The 27,198-nt window shown below is 35.0% G+C and overlaps 2 protein-coding genes, 1 long non-coding RNA gene and 1 other non-coding gene across 6 annotated transcripts; 3 read left to right on the plus strand and 1 right to left on the minus strand.

Moving 5' to 3' along the window:
* The first annotated feature begins 1,612 nt into the window (after positions 1-1,612).
* Positions 1,613-3,389, plus strand: LOC137810130 (uncharacterized). The gene is made up of 3 exons (XR_016518336.1): positions 1,613-2,224; positions 2,323-2,439; positions 2,624-3,389. It is a non-coding gene; the product is annotated as an uncharacterized LOC137810130 (transcript).
* On the plus strand, positions 3,389-5,482 carry LOC150028932 (uncharacterized). 2 transcript variants are annotated; one of them, XR_016518337.1, is made up of 3 exons: positions 3,389-3,573; positions 4,152-4,238; positions 5,076-5,428. It is a non-coding gene; the product is annotated as an uncharacterized LOC150028932 (long non-coding RNA). The 2 variants fall into 2 exon arrangements; XR_016518338.1 differs by lacking the exon at positions 3,389-3,573 and having other exon boundaries at positions 4,201-4,662; positions 5,076-5,482.
* LOC137810128 (uncharacterized) lies at positions 5,160-24,325 on the minus strand. 2 transcript variants are annotated; one of them, XR_011080837.2, is made up of 25 exons: positions 24,016-24,325; positions 23,112-23,221; positions 21,308-21,473; positions 21,102-21,202; positions 20,884-20,956; positions 20,648-20,783; positions 20,320-20,477; positions 20,014-20,138; positions 19,838-19,937; positions 17,345-17,441; positions 15,181-15,232; positions 14,888-14,989; positions 14,651-14,797; positions 12,634-12,796; positions 12,325-12,555; positions 11,722-11,882; positions 10,799-10,927; positions 10,404-10,521; positions 9,285-9,480; positions 9,075-9,186; positions 8,842-8,996; positions 7,369-8,494; positions 7,096-7,280; positions 6,287-6,481; positions 5,311-6,031 (listed from the first exon to the last, which is right to left on the minus strand). XR_011080837.2 is itself a non-coding variant. In XM_068611264.2 (24 exons), exons 1-24 carry the CDS (start codon positions 24,146-24,148, stop codon positions 5,561-5,563), a joined length of 4,830 nt encoding a protein of 1,609 aa, XP_068467365.2. In that variant the 5' UTR covers positions 24,149-24,325; the 3' UTR covers positions 5,160-5,560. The 2 variants fall into 2 exon arrangements, 1 of the variants encoding a protein (XP_068467365.2); XM_068611264.2 differs by having other exon boundaries at positions 5,160-6,031; positions 7,096-8,494.
* A 776-nt stretch (positions 24,326-25,101) lies between these two features.
* LOC137810131 (uncharacterized) lies at positions 25,102-26,678 on the plus strand. The gene is made up of 4 exons (XM_090298063.1): positions 25,102-25,718; positions 25,815-25,908; positions 25,998-26,109; positions 26,316-26,678. Exons 2-4 carry the CDS (start codon positions 25,827-25,829, stop codon positions 26,512-26,514), a joined length of 393 nt encoding a protein of 130 aa, XP_090154189.1. The 5' UTR covers positions 25,102-25,718; positions 25,815-25,826; the 3' UTR covers positions 26,515-26,678.
* The last annotated feature ends 520 nt before the right edge of the window (positions 26,679-27,198 follow it).

Raw genomic sequence — 27,198 nt, forward strand, 5'->3', positions numbered from 1 at the left:
AGATCTAATATTATATAAACAATATATAGAGACATTTATTTTGGCAAATTTTCTTTGGAACCCCTTATTTTTTTTTAAAATTCTAACAATAATCTTCCAAGTATGGTGAAAATTTGTGGTTAAGGTAAGTTTTATGATATTTTTACTAGTGGTGATTGTTTTTGTTTGCCTATACTTTTTCATTATTTTAAAAGTCACAAAGCACACAAAAAAATCAACGAGGTGTAAAAGTAAAGTATAGAACTACAAAAAAAATTATCTTCACATTGAGAAACATAAAATATAATGAATTTTCTTGTCAACTCTTTCACATACAATCAAATTATGGAACTGTTATGTCAAACATGACTGAAAAATAATGTAAGTATTGCAGATGGAAAGGAGGTATGAGGGTACGAGGTGCAATGAAATTATTTAAAAAAATGAAATTATGTTTCATTTAGGATTATTTAAATTTTTTACAAAGGTTAAAACTCACTTCTAACAATTGATATGAATGTGAGGTGAAAGTGAAAGTATAAGTATGAAGGTGGAGGAAAAATTTACTAAATACATAATATTACATTATTTAATTTATATACAACTTAATGACTTAACTCAAACTTGATGGAGGTTTGAGTTTGGACTAGAGTTAAGTATCCATAAAAGTGAAAACGTAGATTTGGAAAAGAAGTTATTGGGCGGTGGCAATGTCCCACCAAAAATGGTTTCTTGGGATGACAGCAAGTATGGTGAGTGCGTAGGCTTTGAGGTTCATTATTGTGTTCCAATGGTTGAGCACAGCACTGATATCAGGGTACATAACCTCGTAGGTTTTGGTTGATGAAGATATAGAGCAAGGCAAGTTCCATTTATAAATCAAAGGCAGAAAGACACACAAAAAAACCAACAATATCGACAATTATATGAAGCCTATTTCTTCATGCACCCTTTCGGAATGTAAAATCTCGTTAATTGTATTTCTTTTTAAAGTTTGAATTAAGTAGTTTAAAAAGTAAAATGTATGCATATTTGAGCTATTTCAAAAAGTAAAAGTTCCATTGTTTGATTTTGTCTTGTTTACAGAACTTGTGATTAATGTTTTAAAATGCTTGAGTTTGATCCTTATATGTCTGGTACAGTATAATTTTAACATTTCACCTTGCTCTTGTATTAAACATAGCAAATTAAAACTTCAACCACATTTATGCTGCATCAAATTGGTTAGCACAGATATACAAGTCGTTGAATATTTTTTGCTTTTCTTCCCTCAAATCTTCACATTTCCTGTGCATTCTGATCATAACTGGTGAGCTTTCAAAAAATGCTTCCAGATTTCTGCAAAAAAGAACGGAGAGGAATTAAAATGCGAACTGTCGGACAAAATGGTAAGGTACAGAGATGATAATAACTTAGTTTAGCTTCCATGGAAAAAAAGTTTTGTGGAAAACTCCAAATATAATGAGAGGCATTTTTAAACACTTACTTAGTGCTTTAGTGTTATGATGTGGGGTGGCAAATTTCATTTTCACATATCAGATTAGGAATAAGAGAACGAAGGATTTGCAGACAACAATCACATCCATTGGGTATGTTTAGGAATGCATAAAAATGTCCATGACCACTTCAAAGGAGCAAATTAAAATTTCCTATTTAGTAACAAAACATCTGAAAAACCCAGATACATTGAAGATGAAGCTCAGATAGCAACAGTGACTCCACTTTTTATTCTCTAGAAGCATCTTTAATTGGACAGAATCTAATAAATACTACTACATATAAAACATAAATTTCCAATTTCGCATGAAGCTCATATCTAAATTCCAACATAAATGTATTTAGTTACATGTCACAGTCTGTGACATGTAACACAGTCCACAAAGATTCTCTCTCTCTTCCATGTCTGTCAACAACGTTTATTTGTCTGCAATATGAATGTTGAATGGTAGAAAAAAATATCATTAACCAAATCAGATCAGATTTGGTTTTCATATGAAGTTGGTATTTGGAACAACTGGAACATTTACATTGGTCCGTGGATGAGGCAACGAGCTTAAAGCCTCGTCCTTTTCTTCCTTTTCTTTTTTCCTGCATACAGTTTGCATAACAGATTTGGTGTATCACTGAATGTGGAAGGCAGGATAAGATGGAAACTCGAGGGAGTAAGAAAATGGTGGCAATGGAGACAACCATAAAAAATGGGCGTAGGTCCAATAGAGAAAGGAAAATGGGTTTGATACAAGATGTATGTGAATGATATTCATAATCCTTTTATGCTTTAATTCCCCAATTGTTTTTTCTACAACCCCTTTGATGGTGTGGTTATGTGTTAAAACTATGCAGGTTGACGAGTTGAAGAGAAAGCTTAGACACGAAGAGAATGTTCACAGAGCGTTAGAAAGAGCGTTTACAAGACCTCTGGGATCCCTTCCTCGCCTTCCTCCTTATCTCCCCCCACATGTTAGTACCTGTCCTCACCTTTTCCTTGTGTGCATAGGTGGAACCCAGAAGTGGGCAACGAATGAACATGTTTTTCTTTTTCACAGATTGAAGTGTTTCAAGCGATTAATTTAGGAAAACCTCAGATGAAGTCATCTATCGATTGTATTTCAATTGTAATAAACTTTTATACATGGAATTTTAGATACTAGAGCTTGTGGCTGAGGTAGCAGTATTGGAGGAGGAGGTGGTTAGACTAGAAGAACGGGCTGTGAATTTCAGGTTAGCTCTATATCAGGAAGCTGTCTACATTTCCTCTAACTGGAATGCAGAGAATTTGAGGGACTCAATGGACCAGAACTCCATCAAAACCTCCAAATATCAAACATCAAAATCTTTTTCCCAAAGTGAGCTTAATTCAACTACCTAGGCCAAGCCTCAGCTTTCTCTTGCTAAAAGTGATTACAGTAGAAAATTGTTATCTGACATTGTCACTGATTACTCTGGCAAGCTAGTGAACAGCAATTGCTCATAAAACAAGAGTCGCTATCATCAATCCCAGAAGAGGGATGGCGAAAGAGAAACCACTGTTTTATAGCTCTCTGAAGGATAAGCAATCACTGGAAAAGAAAATGGCCAAATTCATTACCACACCGAAGAAGTCTCTGATCGAACAAGAATTAGCTGATATGTGTGTAGATCACTTGAAGTTACAAGCATGCAACGGTGTCCAATTATTGCTGTTCGTCTGTTTTGCTTGTTCAGATGGAGAGGATATTTGTAGATCAAGAAAGAGCTCTGAGTTCCTCAAGTTCATTAGATGTTAAGGAGTCAGAGGATATTGTCAAGTGCTTCTGTAGAATATTTATGATAATAGGCACATTCAATGACAAATTAGGGGAATAAAAAATAACTTCCAGTTCTACATCTGCTTGCAGAAAGGAAAAGGACCAGTCGTGTGATCCCTACGGTATCTGTTCAGAATCCAAAGTGAGGGATATTGGTAGATACAATAGTTTGTGTGAGATTAAAGCTTCCAATTCTCAATCGAAGAGGAAGTGTAGTGTTTCAGATCCATAGATTAAAGTAAGTTTTTACCGGTAATTAAGCCGATGGTTGATACTATGGGTGTCTATCTAACCACATATTTGCAAGGTAAGATACCTTTCTATCACTGATTTTCTACTTATCACTACAACTTAAGACCGAAGAGTTGGGCCTTTGTTTGAGGATTTGATTTGAATTTGATATCATCTTAGTTTGCCTAACATGTTGAGGGTAGCCACAACACAATTATTTGGGTGTATATTTTAGGCATTGAGAATCCTTAAATGATTGTGGCGCTAATGCAGAAGGTACAATATTCTCTATATCTATCTTTTAAGAACAAGTATTCAAAGAACCAAAAACATTGCTCGTTGCTTGGTCCTTCTCAATCAATCCGTGCTGCCATCCCATGCTGAAATGAGTGATTTTCTCTGTACACTTTTTTATCTGAACTTCTAATGACTTGTTTGTGCTGCTAGAATTTAAGAAAATACTAATGAGAAAGGAAAATGAAATAAAAACATCAAATCACTATTCTAGGTATTTTATGGCAGATTGAGCTAACGTGTACACGATCGCCCACATACACACACCACAACAATATTAAGCATTTAGTATCCTGTCAAAATGAAACTCTAAATAAAGACTGATATGGCTAAAACTTGGCAATTCTTGTGCTGTGTCAGGCAAGGCAACAATAAAAGTGGGGGCAGCTGCTAAATGTAATCACAATAGAGCACTTCATCTTGAGACTTCCTTATCACCTGATGTTTGTAAGTACATGGTCTACTCTCTTTATCATGCTTAGTAGATTACAATGCTTATAGCATTCCAATACGAGAACGGTGCTAGTTAGAATATGATGTCTAGCTTATGCAGCAAACATTATCTACCTATTGCTTCTGGAGTAGTGTTTGTTCATCTCTTTATTCTTGGAGATTCTTAATGTGGTTTGGTTTATGTAAAAGGGTTGGGATATCCTTTTGTATCTCAATTTAATTTCATTATTTGCTGATAAAAAAAAAATCTTAGTAGATTACAATTCTTCCATCGATTTTCTTCTTTGCCTTCCTGCGACCGACTTGCTCAAAAGCTGCGAAAAATGATGACATGAAAGTGCGAAGCATGTTTGGCTTGGAATGGTCAGAGCTTTTGGTTACATTTGCACTTTCCTGTGGAAGCTGGTCTTCACCTGCGGTATCTGTTTCTCAAATTAGACAATACTGTTGTTACGTGGACAATGACTTATGCTTTCCTTAACTGTAACTTGGTTTGTGATCAATTATTTGTCTGACAATTTATGACCAAACCAAAGCTGTCATGCAATTTGAAAACAATTTTACTTGAATCAAAATTGGATTTATTTTTTCAGAAAAAATCTCATATCTGGGATAGGAACTGAACAAACATGCATGGATAAGCTAGGAGATTAACGAGATCATTTTATAATGCAAAATTAAAAGCTTGACACTAGACTCTAAACCCTAATCCCTTAAACGTTACATGCTAAATTTCTTTCTTGACGTGGATAAAATCTTTTTTATGTATCTGCCTGATTTGTTGAATTGATGGAACGCATATGTTTTTTATTATATGATGGTTATATACAGCTTTGCAAGTTGACAATGAGTTAGAAGCATCAAAGAAGGATTACTTACAGGCAGCAGTTGGCAATACAAAGACAAACAAGTTGATAATCCCAAAATCACTACTGGTATTTATTTGACTTTGTAAAGGACTTGGAGTCTTTGTTGTATTGGGTAGGCCTCCAACTACCCATTTAACTGAGAAATGAAGCAGTTGAATGGCTTGAAGGAAGAGGAAGACAGCCCTTTGCACAGCTGGTGCAAATGAATTGTGTTTCTATCTTCATAAATGGTCAATATATGTAACAAAATTATTGGAAAACAACATTATGTAATTACACAGAAAGCGTCCCCTTGAGGGAAATTGAAAAAACAAAGGGAAAACTGAAAAGCCGTGTGCCAAAAATGTAGAAATTATAGTTTTCCTAGATCCATACAATGGAGTTGCTTCTCTCTATACAACATCATCGCAAGGAAACACATGGTACAAGCAAATAAATCTTAGCGACTCAACCAAAAGGAGAAGGAACTGGTCCTGCGACTGCATCTGATCTCTTGATGATGCCCATTCCACAGATGATGCATCCAGGTGCTGTGACAGCTGAAAATTTAGATCCACAGAGATCACAGACATCGTATCCAATGGTCGACAGCCTGCTTAATGTGGCAGCACAAAATTGTGATGGATCTTCCAACGGATTAATGGACTTGTTAGTCAAACCCCTCTGAACACACAAGTCAATAAGGCTCCTAAATTCCTCCTGCTTGCTTGGAGGTGCTTTAGAAAATAGTAGTTCTAACATTTGCTTCGAATATGCATAATTTTGCACCTCTATATTTCGTTTTATGGCAGTTCGAATGCAATTTATTCTGTGCTTTGCGAGCAGAGGCAATGAGCCTAGATGGCGTGAAAGTCTAGCCATCTCATCTTTTGCGCTAATTGCACTTGGACCATGAACTCTTTGCAAACGTACAATTTCCTGCAGTCAAGAAGACAAATTTAAAGTAATAAAGAAATAAAGAATTTCAATGCAACAATAAATACAGTTTCAAGAGAGCTGCCACTGGTTATTTAGCTACGCAACAAATATTCAGAGTATGGAAAATCTGTAACTACAGATTTACGACAACGCTGCATTATGACCAAGAGAAACAGAAGTTCAACTACCTAATTTACTTGTTGGTCAGAGTCCATTCTATCCATGCCATTAGCAATTGAAGCATAGTAGTAGTACCTGAAGCAGAGTGACTGTTATCTTGTATTGAGCACAGATTGTTGCTTGAGATTTTATATCACTTCCACGAGATTGTTCTTTAGCTAATGCAAGAAAAGCTTCATCAAAGCAAGACAAAGCATCTGAAAGATGATTTAGCTCAAGGTGAGCAAGTCCAGTCTTGAAACATACAGCAGCAGCAGCTTCTCGGGGAACCTGTCATAGGAGCCATAAGACTGGGAACCGAAAAATAATACAAACTATGAAATAGGAAACAGGAGCTAGAACACAGTTTTTATTGAAGGAATTTCCACAAGGTCCTTCAGCTTCTGGTATTAGTGTCATATTAGGATTTGTATAAAATTAAATATCAAAGATAAAGACTCAAACATAAGAAAAATGACAGAGGTTCTTAGACTTTTCAAGGGCTAACAGAATCAGGTCACTTTCCCACCTGCAATCTGTGCAATTGTTACAATACACTCTTCCAAATTTATCCCCTCTTATGTCATCCATTATCCCAACATCCTTCTAATTCCCTGCTGTCCTTGCCTTTCTTCCTAAAATACACCATAGTTATATGTGACTCACTAGGTTCAGTAAAGTTGACTGTTTGGCTGCGACATTATTAGAAGTAATCACTGTTTATAAGCACACCAGTTCAATCAGACTTTTTTTTCCTGACAAGCCTATTTAATATACAAAATGATTAAAGGAAAAACCATAAAATGAGCATTTATGTTTCTGTATTCCCATATCTTTAATACTATGTTTAGAAAGCATTACTTATCCACGTGTAAATGAATTGGCATGCACATATGTATTTATACCTGTCCCGGTCGTACAGAGGATGATGGAGAAACAGCTTGTGGAGGCTTTCCAGAATCAGAAGTATTTGGTACTCCAAATATACTAAGATCAAGAGGTTGGCTAGAAATTGGTGCCTGAAGCTGTGATGGGGACATGACTGCAGCCTGATCTGAGGATTGTGGTGGGATACCGCCGTCAGGAAGTCCTACAGACTCGATAGGAGACACAGGTTGTTGAACAGCTTGAGGAGAAACATCACCTTGAAGACTAACATCAGATTCGGAAGCACTAACCTGGTTTTGAGTTGCTTTGCCACTTTCAGCTCCTGCAGTAAATCTAGAGAGATAACTCCCAGCAGGAGCCAGTGAAGCAGCAACCTGAAGAGATGGAATTGTATTCTGAAAGAAGTCCTCTGGAATAGGTCCTACTTTAGTTCCCGAATTTGTAACCCCAGTAGTTGGCTGTGAAATTGATTTTGGTTGAGTCAAGGCACTTGTACCAAACAGGTCACCTGGACTTGAAACAGTATGAGCAGCCACTCCAGTAGCTGCAGGTGGCTGAGATAGGCCAAGATCTTGGGATCCACTAGTAAATGACATGCTCCTTGTCGGAGTTAACCCTTCACTTAGTTTAAATTTACTAGTGGCTTCTTTAATCTTATTAACATCCACAATAGAAGAGGTAACTGGCTTCTCTCGTATTCTAACACGTATTTTTTTGGTTTTTGATACTCCTTCCTCATCACTGCTGCTATCAGAAGCAGCAGCTCCATACATGGATTTCTTAAATTCTTCTTCTGCTTTAGCCTGTTCATCACTTGAGGAACTCGCAGGCTTTTTGTTAAGACTTGCCAGACCCATTAATGGAACACCTTGCGAATTACCAACCCCTGCATTAGATATGGGTTTAAGTGAAGATACTTCAAGACCAGTTGCTTTAAAATCGTTAGATGCAGGGATGAAGGATTTAACCAAGCTATCTTCCATGACCTCAACAACATTGCCTCTTCCTTTAATTAAGCCTAAATAGACACCTATATGATCTATAATAATGGATGGAATTGCACCATCATCAGTCTTCATATATGGCGTTACCTCTGCAGCAAGCTCCCAGTGAGGTATATCCTTTGCATTAGTAGGGGTTTTGATTTCCCAGTTTCCACCACCCCATTCAGGTCCTTTAGGAACCATACTTTCTGCAGCGAAGTTGGCAAATATTCCTTGAGTCCATCCACTAGATCGAATCCGTAAAATCCTTTCACTATATCGCCTCAATTCTGAGTCAAGAGCTTCTTCTTCTAATTTCTGAGCAAGACGCCTCATGGCACTAGGATTAAGGTGGCATATAAATAGATCAAGCAAGCTTTCGTAATCTGCAGTAACTTCAAAGGTTTCTTTTGCACTATCAAACTGACCGAACCTGCAAGTGATATTAAATTACAGAAGTAAACAAACTTTTAAATAACACTAATGCTTTCTTTGGGTATAGTCAACATCACCAGATACAAATGAGTATAGTCAATCAATTGAAACATCCACTAAAAAGGTTAATAAAAAAATCTACAGTTTTCATATATAATATAGAATTTTAGATACATAATAACTTAGCCATTGGCTGGGATAAGAGAGTAAAACATTATCAATATAACAAGTACATTAACGAAAATCAATAATGAGGGAACACGCAATCATCATATTTCAACAGTTCCATTAGACACAATGGCAACATCATAAGTTCAATGAAGTTTCATAGTAACTGTTACCAACCTGATACAGGAATAACCCAACTGTCTAAACCTTTGAAATAAATGAGATGTAGGAGGACATTGTGGATAATCTCTTGAGCGCAGAAATTCGTCTTTTAGAACAGACAAAGCAGTGGAAAAACGAAGAGCTTTCACAGCATAGACACCCCGCATCACCTGATGTTAAAACTAAACATCCTTAGAAGATCAAATTGATCAAAACTAAATGCTGAGACGGAGAATTTTAGCACTTACTTGGGTGAAATGTGGACCTGATTGAGATAATGACACAGCTAAGTCTCCACAAACTGGAGAACCTCTAGCAAGGATGTCCAGAGACCTAGGTGTTATGCGCAAGCTGTCAAACCTTCATTCAAATAAGAATTTACAAAGACACCGTGTCAGCTGTTACAAAGCTTTAACATAAATAAAGAAATGTGAGATTTTTCTGATAGCAAAAGACACCTTGATGTTATTTGGTAGAGTATTTCTGATAGGTCAAGCTTCTGCTCAAAACTTTGTTGCATTGTGGCAAATCCAATAAGAAGAGGCTCAAGAAGACCAACAAGACAACTTTTGACCTGAAACCCCCTCCTCTGTTTGGGATTTATTTCTGTAGGGCTAGCAAGCAATAATCGATCATTCAGAGCACCAATCAAGACTGCATAAGGAATTTATAAAAACATATTAGTAGGACAATACACAGAAAAAAAAATCTTAAGAGCACAAGTTAATTAGTTTTTAATTTCCCCTTTTCTGTTTTTACTTGTACAGATTTGTTTCCCTGTAGTGAGTTTCCCTTTAATTGTGATAGACAAATTTTCTTATGTAAATACAAAGTCAGAAGTAATTAGTCAATATATATTTTTGTCTTGAGATGCAGACTATGACTCCAGAAAAAAGACCCACTTCAGGATATATATGTTCTTGAAAGTGCTAGAAGTAAAATGTAGTAAAAAGATCAAGTGTTCAAGGAAGAATCTCGGGCCATATCCTAAGGGGTTTATGAGTTATTGTGGATGGAAACCATTCTTGATCTTAAAGTATGAGGTCCCTGTGGCACTTTTCTGTGACAACAAATATGCCATTAGCATTTGTTAGATTTAGAGAATAGTTGAGAGAAAATTTCTACTCCGAAAATATCATTCAACCCAACTGAAACAATTATACAAGAGGTGTTTATATACTATATACTGCACTCCAAATAACCGACAGTTAGTTCGAGTCTACAGCTGTCGAAAGTAAAGAGCTGCAATATCATTGTTGTACAAGAAGTAAAAGCACGTATTGATTAATCCTTAAGCTTTTCCCGTTTCTGTTTTTATTTGTACAAATTTGTTTCTCTGTAATTAGTTTCCATTTTATATCCTGAAACTATGATATCAAGATTCTCCATTCATGTAAATACTAGGTTAGAACTAAGACTCACTTAGTACATATCTGTATTCAGCTTTGTACACAATAGTGGGGGAAAAATATTCATCTTTTCCTCGTATCTCAAGTAAAAAAATTGTTTCGAAAATAGAACCCTTAACACAGATGGCTAAGATATTGTGATATCCAACATGCAGTTAGATAATTTACCTGCATTAGGCACACTGACTGACAAGATAGTCCTTACTTTTCCATCCCAGCCGAGTATACTAATGGCAGTGGCAGTAGAAAAAAGAAAGGCAGGTCCTATCCATAAGATTGATCTAAAGTAGACATCAGTTAAGGCCTTAAAATGAAAAATATATCCAACTAAAATATGAAATTAATGGCCGTTTTGGCTAAGGAGGTGTGGAAAATGGGAAGGTGGTTATAGAGAATTGAGTGAGAATGGTTTTCAACCGAAGTTACAGCTTTGAGTAAAAGTGAGTGTAGAATTTATGTTCACCTCCTCATCTCCCATATTTGCTACCTGATCAATCAAGTGTATGATTAATAGGAATAAATGGTTCCTTGATATTAATAGAAAAATAATAATCTAAGGATATTGAAGGAAGCCCATTGTCAAAATTTGTCGAAGTGCCTGCAAGTATGTCAAGTGCTGCTGAAACAATAAGTACTCGATGTGTTGTTAAAATTCCTGCAACGTGTCCCCTGAGAGTCTCTTGCCAGTAAACCTGCCCATTTTGAGAAAAAAAAAACATGTATTTGTTACCAAGAAGAACCATATAAAGTCATTCAATATTATTTCTACAAACAAGGAACCTAAACTAATGAGTAATAATGACTTTTACCAAAGGAGAGGCATGTCTATAAGCCTTAGTTTTTCTTTGTGGATGCTAAGAAAGGCCTTCGGTTATACCCATATTACAAGGGAACAATTGGCTAAATAAACTTACATGCAAGTGACTTAACACAATAAAAAATGTGAACAGTGTGTGTATAACACACAATTACAAGTTATCAGTTGGAGATTTTACATGAACTAAAGATATAATCAAATTATAACCTTACAAGCTAGTTTCAAGACGTTAAGTTAAAAGTAGTATTAGAGCATGTGCTAACAAGATTTGTTAGATCTATCTTATCATCTTCTATCTAACTGCTGTCATGATCTATCCACAAATACACAGTCTTACGTTCAAGATGTCCAATTCCATGATGAGGTATGCGGTTTAAAGTTCACTTTCTAAGATAATCTTCAATTGTATCAATACACAACTTATTTTCAGTTTATTATTTTCTTTTCCAATTTTGTCTTCTCTCTTTATATCAAATAATTATTCTTTAAAATTTATGGTTGATATTTTTTTCTCCAAAAAAAGAAGGAATTAAATAACCACACTTCCATTTGAGTCTCCACCTTTTTTTTACTCACTCATCCCTGTTTTTTTTTACCTACTTAATTACAGGGAGAAGGTGTGCACCACTACTCTAGTCATAATTAAATAAGCACACGATTGAATGATACCTGAAGTACAATCTCATTTCTCTTCAACTTGATTGACTTTTTGCCCTCGCCCTTGGTTGATATATAATGCCCATTGGAAGATGAAGTGGTAAGGCGATACCCTTGTATGAGCTTTACTAGTCCAATTTGGCTCCCATGAGAAGCAAACATCAAAGTTGAATCTGCGACCAAAACAATAAATCAATACTTGTACTGCTAGTAAAATAATGGCCAGGTGCAAAAAGATGTGTTGGGGTGTAAGGGAAAGGATCAAAGGTTGCCAGTTTAATTAGAACTTTATCTCATTAAACTTGGTTATTTTTTCTACAAAATTATATTGACCAATCCAACCTTTGAATATAGTAGATATTATCTAAAACTTACAATGTAAATATCAGAGAAGTTCAATTAGAAAAAGTTACAGAGAACGGTAGATGTTTCCATTTGTTTGAAAACTCATGGAGTGCAAAAGGTCTGTAATGTTTTTATGAGAATTACACTCTGTAGGAAGTAATTTATTTTGAGGAAGATTGATTTTATTTACTCCAGTATCAATGAGCCCCATCACTACAAATGTAAGCAAAAACAAACAGTGACCAAGTAAATATGTATGTATTGAAGCACCTAAAGGAGTTGAATAGATACGATCAACTTCAGTTTCAAACATAAATGGCGTTGGGCCACGAATTGAACCATCTTCAGTTTCTGTAGGTTGATTTTCTTCAAAAAGTTTATCATTGTCCTTTGTTTCTTGTGAGGCTCCTCCTGGTAGTGTATATACTGCCAGCCCTGTCTTGTCATCATCAAGAATAGCAAACTGATTTTCATTCGGACCAATAAATGCTGCATCACGACCTGTAGACAATTACTAGAATTATTTATAGCAACAATGCATGGCCAAACTCGGGAAGAAGGATTGCATATAAAGAATACCTTTCACTGTGCTGCTTTTACTACTTGATGTCATTGCATCAGTATTTTCCCGGTAAAGTACGACTTCATTTGTAGTACCACTAAATTCATAAACCGCAAGAAATAGGTGTTGTTTTATACTGTAAATCAAATATTTTGCTTGATACTCCACACTCCGAGGAATCTATACAAAGTTGCTGACATTAGAAGGTTGAATATTGTTTTCTCTTGTAAAATAAAAATAGTTATAACTTGTCAATTGTCGACAGCTGCATGTGCTTTTATTTCAAAATTTCGAATAAGAGTTTTAGAATATTTAGATAGTTACAATCAAGATTGGATTATTCAAATCTGATCTCTTCTTATTCTTCCTTATTTTTCTCCTTATGATCCTTATATTTATTTTCTGATGAGAGTGGTTAAGATCTCCCAAAGCCAGTTTCCTCAATAACTCATGTAATTCTGATCAATCAGTAATACAAATGTCATTTTCTTCTAAAGTTAAATGGCATCAAAGCTTCCGTTCCGTTCCTATGTTCTCCCATAATGTCTTCCATGAATTCTGTCAGCAACAAAGTTGCACCATCATTAGTGGCCAATGCTCTTTTCTTCAGTTTTATTTAACAGATTATAATCCAACTTCTGAATGGAGAAGGGTGATTTGAAGCCTCAAATGGAGAAAATATGGAGTAGAAGGGAAAGTCTCTTACTTTCATTAAGGAACAATTAGAACACTTGTAGAAGTTCTTTTCAACTCAAATGTCTGTTAGTGCCAAAATGGGATTTCGTTTTCTACTGTTTTTTAGTACAACACAAAATTCTAAAACCCTTAGATGTTGGAGTTACTGACCACATGACAAATTGTTCTTAGCTAATTATCCACATATTGTCCTTGTGCAAATCATAATAGGATAGCATTTCACTTGTATAGAGTACTCTGATCATATCACTCATTGATGTGGAATTTCTAACTCATCCTCTCCGGATGATCCAATGATGAATTGCAAATGACCCAATTGGTCCAAAAACAATTGATTGACTCTATATGATTTTATAATTTAGTTTAAGCCTAATCAATCCCTCAAAATCAGCTAGTAAAATGAGGATTTCTCCAATTATATACGTTACTTTGGGCTTGTCATTAGTTAATACGGAGTCTCTAACATATTGCCAATAGAAAGGGCATAAAATCATATGTACAAAACATCCTATTTCAAATTTTGTCACTTGAAAACTTATCCCCTTCCTTTAAGGCTTGTAAATAAAAAATTCACAAAAAACATAAATTCTAAAAGGTATACAAGTTTCAGAGTTCTTGAATGGAATGAATATGTCTTGGAAAAGATGATAGCAGTAGAGAAGCAAACTTGGAAAAGCTGACTTAGTGTTAGAGTTCTTTTGTCATTAGTTACCAATTTAGATTGATCATTACAACATGAATGCATCTCCAGGTTTTGAATCACATTATTTAATGAACACCTCCCATGATGTGGTAGCTTTCAGTAAATTTTAACCAATAAGAGTGTTTTAAAGAGTGTATTCCTAACACTCGTCTTAATAAAAAAAGTATGCAGTCTTTAGCAATGAAACAATTATCTAGAGCTTGGTATGAGGTTTGCCTAATTTGTTAATAGGCTAGTGTATGTTCATTTTGAAAGAAATCATACAACATAAAACAATATTCTAGAGGAAGAATTTGCTGGACAACCAAATTTGTAAGCCATTTCTGTCTACTTCACAGCAAGTGGCACACCTTATCTTATGATTGCTTGGATCAAGTTTTGAACATAATCTCTAATGATCCCTTAATTTACGACCTATCTTATCCTTATATTTATTTTATACTCAAGGTGATTAGGATCTCTCCTAGAAAACTCTACCAATACAACTCTCTAATGCAATTGTGGTCAATCAATAATAAGAAATATCATTTTCTTTCTCTTGAAATTTCGTCAATATTAAGCAAATGATAAATTCTATAGAAAAAAGACAATATTATATTTGTTTAACTTACTACTCTTTATAGTCTCTACATTACCGAATTATAAAGCTTCTTGTAGATACCCTCAGATCCAGATAATATATTATATGCCATAAGATTAGGTCCATCCACATAAAAAGCCCTGACAGGATAGTGAAGAACTCGATTCTCTTTATTGAAGAAATTTAGCTCCAAATGAAATGGCTGGTAATGCATAAAAGGTATCAGATGATTGAATAAAAATGTACTAGGAAAACAAACCAATCTCAAACTCAAATGTTAAAGGAATCTTGCCTGTATAACTGGAATGTCCTTCAAGTGATGCTTGGTATCTAGAACAGTGATGAGAGGCAAGCGAGATATTGGAGCAACTTTTGTATTGCCTTCCATAAAATGCTATAAGAAAAATGTAGAAGTACAGAATATGGGTCAAGAGTGAGAAGATTATAAAATATTCTAAGGAGATTAAACTTAGGGCTATAAGGAAATTTGATCCATCCAAATTGGTGGTCAAGCATTAGAGTCACATCTAAGCCATTGCATCATTCATCCTTTTAGGTAAAAGAAAATACAAGAAAGAAATATACACTGTAAAGAAAAGCCTTCCTTGCAATGTCTAGTATTGTAAGATGATTGTGGCTGCAAGGAAGAGAGTAGACAATTAACAAGGGAATAGGATAATTATGAAGTGGAAATAATTACACGTACTGGATAACAAACTGCAGGATAAAATAGTCAAAAGTAATGAGTACCAAAGATATTTGAACATTACAAGCTTCAAATTGCTTAATTTAAGATTAATCTCAGAAAATGTTTTCTCAAAATAAGTTTATTATCATGCAGTAGATTATCTATGACCATTAGAATTGTAGCAGGAAAAAATCGACTGCACAACATCATCTCCATCTCATAATAACAATAGTATAAAAGCATTTTCAATATCTATATACTTAGACAGTATAGTTTATATATCTAATGATGTCATCTTTGAAAAGCTTTGATTTCGGTATTCAAATCTCTTTCCCAACCAATCTCCCTCCTCTCCTCAATTTGCTCTCTTTCTATACATTTTATAATTCAACATTTCGCCCTTTAGGTCCCTCAGGTCACTTCATCCCCAACCTCATTGTCTACTACCTCTATAACTGTTTTTATGTCTTGTTCTTCACCATGTTCTCACCTTATTCCACATTTGTCTCCCTCCCTTTCTCATTCCAGTCCTTCTCCTCCTACAAGTGAATTATGACAAATTTAAGATAAACACGGTATAGTAAAACCCTGTCTCCATCTCCTTTTACTACTCACTCATGGAACCTAAACCTATCAAACAGGTCATGCATCCTACTTGGCTAAAAGCTGCTAAAGCTTAACATATGTTGTACTTAGTAACAGTACTTGGTCAAATCACTCTACCATTGGCTGTGAGTGTTTCTGGATAAAGACACCGGTTGAGAATCAAATTACAATATTTTGATATGAATATCTCATTCAAGGGAAATAAAATATCCTCTAATCATGTCTAATGAATGCAATAAGCCCATATAATCATGCTTCTGTGGTGTATTCTAACACATAGTTTTACGCTCAATGCGCCTCTATTTTATCTCATGTAACTTGGTATATAATACCCTGTTTTTCTTTCATATGAAATTTGTAAATTAGTTTGGAGTGTGTCACAACTATATGCATATATAAAGATCTAATGACTCTTTTAGCCCCACAATGCCTTCATGGCCCTGTGGTTGCTTATATTGGGCGAGTTCATGCAGCTCTCCATGAATTCAATGATCTCCTGCCACCAGCTACTTTTATCCCCACCGAGGTGAGGAAGGAATTGGAGAATCAAAGTACTTTTTTCATGACTTTGGCTTTCTATGATGGATTGCCTCAGGAATATTCTGTCCTTTTCCCCATTCACATCTTTATGTTTCCTCCTTGTGTCTTTAGTTCCACCTACTTTCTTCATAACCTTACCTTACCTTAGGCCTTGTCAAATTTGCACCGAAAACATATAAATGTGTCTTATGAGGGTAAATTGATCACAAAAGGATCAATGAGTCTATGACGCTATGAGCAATGTGTCTCTCTTGCTTACAATCTTATTCTTCATGGCCACACCAAGCACATGCAATTGGATCTCCTTTTTTTTTTCTGCAAAAGAGTAATTAACAACAACTGCAAGTTGTGCATATCCTTCGTTCTTATTAATTTCCCGATATTTGATCAATGATCTAACTCCAACTTGGTTTGTTGCTCTTAAAGACCAACATTGGAGTAGTTGAGTCTCTAGCTTATTCTATTCATGAGCTTGTGGAGGGTATTAATATAAGAGCAAAATTTACTTTGTAAACAGATTTTTGTATGACTATTGTTATTCTATTTGTGACAAATGTACTCTATAACTAACTCTTGGTTACAATATATTAGTCAGCTAGTCTCTTGGTGTTGTACATCTACATATAATTGATCTCTTACCTGTTGTAATCAATTAATTCAATTTTTTAAAATACTAAGATTATTCTTCTCATTTTCTCTCTGCTACTTAATATGCAAGTATACATATTGAGTGTAATTTCATAATTCAAAATATAATATAGTAGTACCTAGTCAAGATTCAAGACTAAAAACTCAGCACAAATAATAGAGAGATTTTGAATTACAACAGCATAATAATACAACGGTTTCTAACCACCAGTTTTCCATAAAATACTAGTTAAATTTTCCTCTACTCAGTTGTAGATTTGAACTCACCCTTTCAAATGATGTTCTTGTAATTGAGCTTGTAGTTGATGGTCTGCTAACACTCCAGATGAACCCAAGGTTGATAATTTTTCTTTTATAATAGATGCTGCATAGCATCTTTATCTTTAGCATAGATCTCATTATAAAGATCTTCATCATTAAAACAACAATTATCATGCAAATATGACATGAATGACACTAATATAGGCAATGAAGTGAAAAGACTCAACATTACGCAGTAATAAGTATCAAAATACGCACAAAATAAAGAGTATGTTAAGAAAATAAAAAGATAGATCAAAATAACAATCTTGTCCAAAACTCCAATTAAAGACTCTCAGAGTACATAAACTTAAAAGAATTTTTCGTGGGCTAATTGTTGTATTGCTTTTCTTTCTCAACTCAATGAGTTATTTGAGCCTTTACTTGTTAGGACCAATACTTTTAGTTAGTCACTGTATATCTGCACGGAAAACCTAAATTTTTACTTCAACAAATTTCAGCTTCTTATTCTTAGAGAATTCAATTGCAAGGTTTTCTAAATTCTTTCAAGGTATCTACAGCTGGTACAAATCCTAGGGCCCAATTCTCTCTTCTCTTTTCCCACCTATGTTGCATTTTTGCACGAGTTAGCCTCCTCTTCTTCTCTTTGATTCTTGTTTTACCTTCTTCTCATCTACATATGACGGTCTTTTTCATGAAAGGTACATCTTTCAAGAGAGGCTAAGGGCACTAACCGCCACTAACCGCTATCTTACAAACCACTAACCGCTACTTTATAAATCATTAACCGCTACCTTTCCATTTATTCCTTACATTTTTCCTATAATATACCTTCCAAGTCCTATCCTATTTTTTCTCCTAACAAAAAGTCATGTAAAATCTGCTATTTTACGCATTCTAAAAAGCCTGTGTGGGAGTAGGTTCTCCTAGTCTAAACCTATCATGTCAATCTTCTCTTGTACTCTTTTATGCAATCTATACATATACTATTGTTGCTAAGTTAAATACTCACTCAAGCATTCTTCCTCTAATCAAATATTTAAGTTGATTTCAGAGCAGGTTCAATCACTCTGATCTCATTTCCATTGTTGCTAACTAATACTATTCTCAGTTGCTTGCCAATTGTTGTCAACAAGCACCACCTACTACCACTTTCCACCTCCAACCACCACTTTTCAGTGAATTTTCAGAAAACCTCAAATTTGATTTACCTTCTCAAGTCTCACACTCACAAGGTCCAAGAGTTGTCTTGTTGAAAACTATCCTCTTGTTTCTGCAAATGACATCTGCAGACCCAATTTTTTCAATTTTCGGAAATAAACGGTAAGAATTATTTGTCACAGGCTGCCTCTGTAGAGTTGTGTCTCCTAAGTCAAAGATACCATGATAATCTTGAAATAGAATTTAAATTAAGTGTCTATTGAGGAATAATGAAAGAAACTTGACTTCCAATTGTGTGCATGTGGCAGTCAATGGAACCAAATATATTGGAGACTCTCAAAACCTTCAAGACATGTTGCTCATTTTAGAGGAGGGTTCAAAGTGTTTTTGCTAATAACATTCAACGATAGTATGGCTGATAAAAAAAAAATTCATAGTATGACTCTACAAAAAAAGTTTGTCTCTCTTAAACAAATTGATCATGATATCATATCATACATTGCTCAACCCCAATCAGTTGTATTAGAACTTAAATGTTCGTAGAGGCTAACTCATTAGAAAAGGTGAAGAAGAAACTTAGCAAATTATACATGATACTGGTTCTTCGTTGTTTGAATCAAGACTTTGATCACGTTCGTGGCCAGATTCTTACTAGTGAAGAGATTCCTTCAATGAAAAGTTTTAACAGCAAGGCTTCTTCATAACCCTTCTCTGAAAAAAAGGGGAGGTACTCCTGAGTCTGTTGAATCTTCGACAATGATATCTACTTATAGAAGGGGAGGTCGTGGAAACCAAAGAGGATGTGGTGTGTTTACTCCTTACATGAATTGCCTTAGAGAACAGAAAATGTTTTTAATTTCTAGACTATTGTGATTTTAAGATTTTAATCTCCTAATTTCTAATTGGATACTTCAAGTTTTCTCCTTCCATCTCGATTTCGTTCAGTATTTTAGCCATTAGTTTCTTCAAAGTGAGAAGACATTTCTTTTGTTGTTCATTGATGTCAAAAAACAAAAACTCACACACAAGCATCGTGATAATGACAATTTTGTCAATACAGTAAATGTACCTTTTTAGGTTATAGAAGTACAAGCATTTTGTGTTTTAGCTTGTCTATTGCATTTACACTCTTAAGATTTTAGAATAGAGACCATGACACTGTGAACGATCTTAATATAGTTTTCTTTCAGGTTGATCACTCACTACACATCGCTATCCGAGACTGATATCGATGGAATGATGGAAAATAGAAGCACAAATTGGCAGATGTTAATTGAAATAGAAAATATCTTACATACTAAAGGATCTTTAGATTCTAGCTAAATAAAAATCAATCACCTGATGATCCCCGTGCACTTTGCAAAACTGAATAAAGTTTCTTTCTCCTTTCTCTATTGTATGTGGTCTTATTTCTCGAAGTTTCTCCACTTGTTACATTCTATTAAAATAAACAACAAATTCATAAATCCAATATTCACAGGCAAAGGTATAAATAATGGAAGGTTTCACGTAACTGCAAATACGAGTGCTGCTAAATTAGATTTTGGATGAAATTCTAAAGCTTTAATTCGTGGTAAGGGATACACAGCTTCTCCACCCTTTTGAGAAAGGATGCGAGGGATATCAAGTGCTTCAATTGCTGTATCGAATGTCAAAAGTATTAGCCAACAATGTTTAGTGAAATGAATAAAAGAGTGAAGCAAGATGATTGCTGGAATTATCCTTCTCTCTATCTTTCTATATTCTAAAGCATTCTATACAAGAGAAACAAACTGTCAAAAACCAACAGAAAATTTAGAGTAGAGTCAAAGTTAGCTAACCAGCAGGCTCAAAAAAACTTGCTGGCGTAGGAGGTGTGTTAAGATTAACTATAACCCGTGTTTTCCAAACTTGCAGTCCATCCCTTGATAGGGTTACAAGTAAGTTCAAAGTAGTTAGCCAAGCAACTGATGTTATTGGTTGTGATCCAACTTGAGTTCTGAAAATGAAATAATATAACCATCAGAACCCAACACAAACAAGCCTCAACATGAGTATTCCAACAATTGACTGCAAGAAAACAACAAATTCAAAATACATATATAACCACGATACAAGGTCTCTAAGTTAGAGAAAAGGGAAATCTCAACCATAGCCACAGTTACTCACAATCCAATCATACTAGGTCTCTCAGTTGATACATCCCATGCCAATAGAGTACCACGTCGATCACCAATAAATATCCATTCTAGAGTTGGGTGAAATGCAAAAGCACCGGCACCATTAAGCTTTATAGTATTGTCAACTGAATAGGAAACAAAATATAAATAACAGTATAAGGATATGACTCACAAGAAAATATAAACCATCTCATCAAGAATAGAATGTGTCGGGAGTCATCTCACTTTGAAGTGTGTAATGAACAGCATAGGTGTGAATGTTATATGCTCGAATCAAACCTTCTGCATAAGCTACGTACTAGGACAGAAAAGCAACGGAGTCAAAAGGACAGAGCTGAAGTATCATTAGAGGAGAGACCTGAAACTAAGTCTTTATTGCAACACAAATATGCATAGCAGGAACCTGCTAAAAGTGATTACAAACAAATATATTAAATAAATACCAGAACGGGAAGGCGAGGATGACAAGCAAGATTCACAATAGGCTTCTTCAAGTCTGTCTTGATTTTTGTGGGTGCTCTTCCGCCTTCAACAGTTCCAACAACTTCATTCATACAAAAACAAATATAGACCAAAAATATTAATATTAGTAGTCAAATTGGAGACAATAACACATCTAACTTCACATGTGAAAAACCAGACATCCAACCTGTCACACTCATCCGTCTATGGAATCCAAAAAACACAATAGGTAGGCGTGAGGTCAATGCCAGATGAACTTCTGCCTCAGAAGAAATTTGCTCACTCTTCTTCTCTGCTGAATGCAATACACATGTTTGCTCTAAGTCAAAATCACAAGATCGTATTGTACAATCCTGCGGATGGAAAAGCAACAGTTGTATTCAGTATAGAAGATCTTTGCTGTCACAACTCAAAACATAAACCAATAAAAACAGGACTTAGGAACATTACATTCACAAAAAACCTTTGGATTTAAAGTTCCTTTCACGAAGATCATGTATACAAAATTTTATTTTAATCCAAAATTATTTGATCCTTTATTCATGTAGATCAAATTTTACATAAGTATAAAAGATCAAAGATTATTTGGTCTTTAAAAATATACTAAAATATGAATTATATAGTTACTTTTTTCTTCTTGTTCAATATTGAAAAAATTTGACATAAACAATCAAGATGATATAAAATTATAATTTAATGAACAGACAAAAATCAATTTTTATCTAAAGTTATTGATGGTGTAGTGGTTGAAATAAGTTACATCGGTATAATATGATCTCTCCCCATTAACTAATGGTAACATCAAAATAAAATTATTAGATAAATAATACACCAAGCTCATAAGAAATACCTTTGCATAAAAGAGACTCAAAAAAGGGAGAATGACACCCTAACCAAATATCAAGGTATAAATAGAAAAATGAATTAGTAAATTATCTTCCCAAACAATTCGAGTACGTGAAACCTCTCAACATGCCTATCTCAGTTACCCTAAAATCAGAAGAAATATTTACTACAGCAAGACTTTCTTAACAAGCACAATTTTTTCTTATTTTGAAGGATAAAAGGAGGAAATTCAACCAAATTGCAGTCCAAATCTTATGTCATAAATCCTTTATGTCCATTTTATTGCTAAATATTCCACACGTATATAATTTCCAGTATTTTTCCTAAAATTGTTTTTTTTTCTGAACTGATCTTAACCATGTAAATGCAGCTACATCCTAGAATCTTCTCCTCATTATTCTAAGGAAAATGTTTCTTTGACACTCTCGAAAAATTACATTCACTTCACAATCCACTTTAGTAATATATGTTAGAATTTTAAATTAAAAAATAAAACAAATAATATTATTTAGGGATGTTTAGTGTTTTTAATTTGATGGGTGTTAAAGTATCATCCCCTTATCTTAAATATACCAACGAGGACCTGTTTTGCATTTATTTTTCATATATAGCCAAAATACAAAAACACATTTCTGAAAATTTATCAACTGTTAGGAGAAGAACTCGATAGGCTATAACATATTAACCATAAGTATAATATTTGTAATATTTTTCCCTTCCACAGTCCATACTTAATGGGAGAAGAAGTTTCACAAGTTCTGGGAACTGAAGCATTAGAAAAACAAATGTTACCACAGTGTCATAAATTGGAGACATTTGATCACACAATGTCATTGAGCTCAAGTAAGACCAAATCCTCATAGATGTGTTCATCATGAGATCCCTCTGAACAATTTCCTTCATTGCCTTACTTTGGTCTCCCACTTCCCTTTTTCGTAAAACTAAAATCCATGCAATTTACTCTCCTCACTAGTACTTCCAGTACTCTTCTTATGTCAAACCACTTTCACCGATTTCCTAACATCATTTCTTCATCCAGTTTCCAATCAATATCTCCTCAAATACTTGCATTTTGAATACTAAAGAAGGTATTACCTTAAACTACAAAAGAAAATTGCACATAATGGAAGTCCGGTAGGTCCAACCTGGAGAACTGCAATCACAGTATGCCCTCTTGTTGGATTGTATAACATTCGGACAACTGGAGCACCAATGTTAAGAGTAGAAATCTTGCTTCCTGTTAATGCATCAAATTCTGCATACATGGAAACAGACTAAGTAGGAACACATTTGCCAAAAATATGTCAAAAAGAAAATAATGCAGCAAAAAAAATTGGCAGATCTACCCAAACGGTTGATTCCCAAGTGCATCAAGTTAAATTTTTTTATCAGTTAAATAAAAGAGAGCATTTGAGATGACACAATCCATATACAAAATGTAAAGATTAACAAGTTGGAACAAGACAACAAACCAACAAAAACAAGAGAACAAACATGTGAATACTTAAAAACGTAAAAACATGAAGCAAATACCCTTCATAAGTTTTCCAGTACCCAATTCCTCATTTTACCAAAAATTAGTAGAAAATCCAAACCAAAACTAAACAAAACACATAAGCTCCAACATTTGTTTGGATACCACCCCCAAGAGAGCTCCTAAGGCTAGGTGCATGAAAACTCGGATATAATGGATCAACAATGAGGACTGCTTTTATCAGTACATTCCTTTGGAAATGAAAGCTTCAAGATAAGTTAAGCAATGTTTAGCAGGCATTACGCTATGGTGGTTTACAGAATTATTTAGTTAGGATTTTCTTATTTTAGACGGGCTTTTTACTTATTATTAGTGAACAAAGACTTTAAATGTATCATTGTTTTAAGTTTAGTTATGAATGAGCTAACCAATTCTTCCATCAAAATAATGGTTCATACTTTGCCTTGTTGCATTGCTTCTCACATGTTATAAGTAATGATACAGACGCATCGTGTATTCGTTTCCCAAATCTAATAATATCCCAAGAGAGAGTGACAATACAGTAAGGTACTCACCAACTATGAAGGTTCCGATGGCGACGGCGACGAGTGCCTGATGAGGATGGAAGGTAGCAGCATGTGGCTGCAGAGGTCTCACGCCAAGCCCAACATGGCGCAGATCAAGATGCTGCAATGTTGTCCACTCCATGGACACGGTTCCACCTACGATTTCATCCTTACCTTTGGAGTTTAGAATACCGAATGGAGAAGAGGATGCAGACCTTGATCGGGTTCAGAAAAGGCTAGAATGGTAGCAAGAACAACTCGTAACTGTAAAATGGATATCCAACAGTAATGAACTGCAAAATAGCGCCACCCAACGACCAGGTCCTATTTAAAAAGTTTCCATCAAATTTATAAAATCCATTATTTTTATTGATTTTTATAATTTTATATTTGGTAATTTTTTTATTTAGGAAGTTAATTGAATTTAAAAGAGAAAAAAATTATATGAAAAAATAGTTACAAAATATAGTATGATTTTGTGTATTCCAATTAGCTTTAGAGTATGTTTGGATTGAGAGATATGATGTTTGAGGATTTGACGGAGTGAATGTCTAAGGATATTATGTGGAAAAAGTGAAGTTATTTCGATCCGGTGTGTTAGAATGAATGCGTGATAAATGTTTATGAAGTTTGTGAGTGATGGAATAACCGTAAGAGAATTTATTAAAAAATAAACAACTTTCACATATTCATAGATTTAAAAATTATAATTAAAAAATAAATTAAATATAAATAGGTATATAATTAACATTAAAGAAAAAGTAAAGAAAAAATGCATTTTCACTATGTTATGGATTTAGGTGGTGTTGTAAAATTATATATTTGAAGTTTTGAAAGTATGGGGATAAGTGATGAAGTGGATGTGGATCTAACAAAAGAAAGCATATTGTGAGTGAGAGAGGCATGTGTTAGAAGGCCCCATGTCTCTCTGTACTTCCAGCTACAATTATAGTTTGGGCCATATCCATTATTAAAGTACACTCTCTCTTCTTTTTCTTTCCACTAATGGAATTCTCCACACCCTTCACATTTCATACTAATAAAGGAATGTTACGTAACCTCCTGAAAATGACAAACCCCCCACTCTTCTTCTCCATCTTCCTTTTCAGGATAAAGACATCCATATATATCTTGCTTAAAGCTTAAACAACAAACTCAAAAACAAATATTCTAACTCTTCCTTTCATTAACAAAACTTAGCATATAGTTGGTTGAAGATGATAAGAAGCACCGCAAACTCTACCTCCTCCCGAGGCATTGCTGCTATAGTCGGTGTGGGTCCCAAGCTGGGTCGTTCCATCGCCCGCAACTTCGCTCACCATGGCTACACTGTTGCCATTCTCGCTCGCGATCTAGGCTCGTTCATATTATTATTATTAATATTCCATATATATAAACTCTGGTATCATGTATAAATAGTATGGTGATGATGATGATGTATATGTACAGGTAGATTGTCGAGAGTGGCGGAAGAAATAGCGAGGGAAGAGAAAGCACAGGTGTTTGCCATACGCATAGATTGTTCCGACTCCAAAAGCGTGAGGGATGCATTCGAAGGAGTTCACTCTCTCGGATTCGTGGAGGTTCTTGTCTATAATGCTAACTACCAACCCCTCTCTCCCCACCCCGTCTCCTTCCATCACATCCATCTCGACACTTTCCAAAATTCAGTGGCGGTTTCCGCCGTCGGTGCCTTCCACTGCGCTCAACAGGTTCTCTTCTCTTCCTTGGCCCTGACAAATTAGCTAGGTTTGTCCTATATACCAGTGGTGTTTAAGATTTTTGAGGCGGTGGAACGAATGAATCAGGTGTTGAAGGGGATGGTGGAAAGAGGGAAGGGCACGATCCTTTTCAGTGGGTGTTCTGCCTCAGTAAATGCCATAGCTGGATACTCCCAAATATGTAAATGAACAAGCATATGTGAATTTGATTGTTAGCACCAAATCCAGTTGTTTTGATAAATTGAATGAATGAATATAATGTTGGGACAGGCTGTGGGAAGTTCGCGTTGAGAGCACTAGCACAATGCTTGGCGAGGGAATTTCAACCCCAGGGAGTGCACATAGCACATGTAATCATTGACGGTGTTGTTGCCCCACCCAGGTTCGTTTTTGTTCTTCATCGGTCAATATATTCCCATATTCAACTCCTGCTTTTCCCATCTTTATGCATGCATGCGTCAACATATAACATCCCTCCGCCCCAAAAAGGAAACATATCTATGCATGAATATATATTGAATCGATGAATAATGCTACAGAGTTTGTATAAGGTTTAATTAATCGCATGTTGTGGTCGTGCATGTATAGTTATTGTCGGAGAAAATCAGGTTCAGTTGGGGATGAAAGCATAAGCAGTAGAGAGGATGAGGGCACAGTGGACCCAGATGCCGTGGCTCAAACATTTTGGCACTTGCACATTCAGGACCGAACCGCTTGGACCCAAGAAATGGACCTGCGTTCCAACACTGCTACATTCTTCCAAGCTTCTTCCTCTGTTGTACAATGAATTATTAAGGACCAATTTCCCATTTTTAATGTTTCATTTTCTCCTAATTGTTCTTTAGGAGAACGTATATGATATTTCTTTGTAGCTCTAATAAGAGAAGCTTTTTGCTTTTGGCACTGTACTAAACTTTGATTATAATGATCATCAGGTAATCATTACTGTTATATTTGCATGGTGAGATATGTAATTAAAGAAGGAAGAAATTAAGATTTAGATATACAAATGATTTTGGTGCTGTCGAACCCAATGATTATATCGAGAAAAGGGTCGATAATAATGGATCCAGTTGCAGCAGAAGTGGTGGAGCATGGTATGGGCCCAGCATTGGAAAAGGGTGCATGGATAGAAGCACCGCTTCGTGTTCTTTCCTACCACACATAAACTCTATTCACAATTAAAGAAGTAAAATGCATTCACTATACAATATTAATATTTTAATTAAATTTATTTTATTTTTTGACTTAAAATACCAACATATATTATTATGTTATTAAAATAGTTATTAAAAGGGTGTAATTTTTTGGGGTGGGTGTGACAGTATAGTTTTTCTTTAGCTTAACATTAAGAACTCCAAAAAGAATAATTAGCCTCTTAGATTCCCCTATCAAAACAAGGTTAACGTACATTATGTATAGAAATGGTTGAAATTAGTTTTAGAAAAATGATTATTGATTCTTAAAATGG

The sequence above is a fragment of the Phaseolus vulgaris genome, chromosome 2 (assembly GCF_051622355.1).
Source record: "Phaseolus vulgaris cultivar YP4 chromosome 2, ASM5162235v1, whole genome shotgun sequence".
Taxonomy (NCBI): Eukaryota; Viridiplantae; Streptophyta; class Magnoliopsida; order Fabales; family Fabaceae; genus Phaseolus; species Phaseolus vulgaris.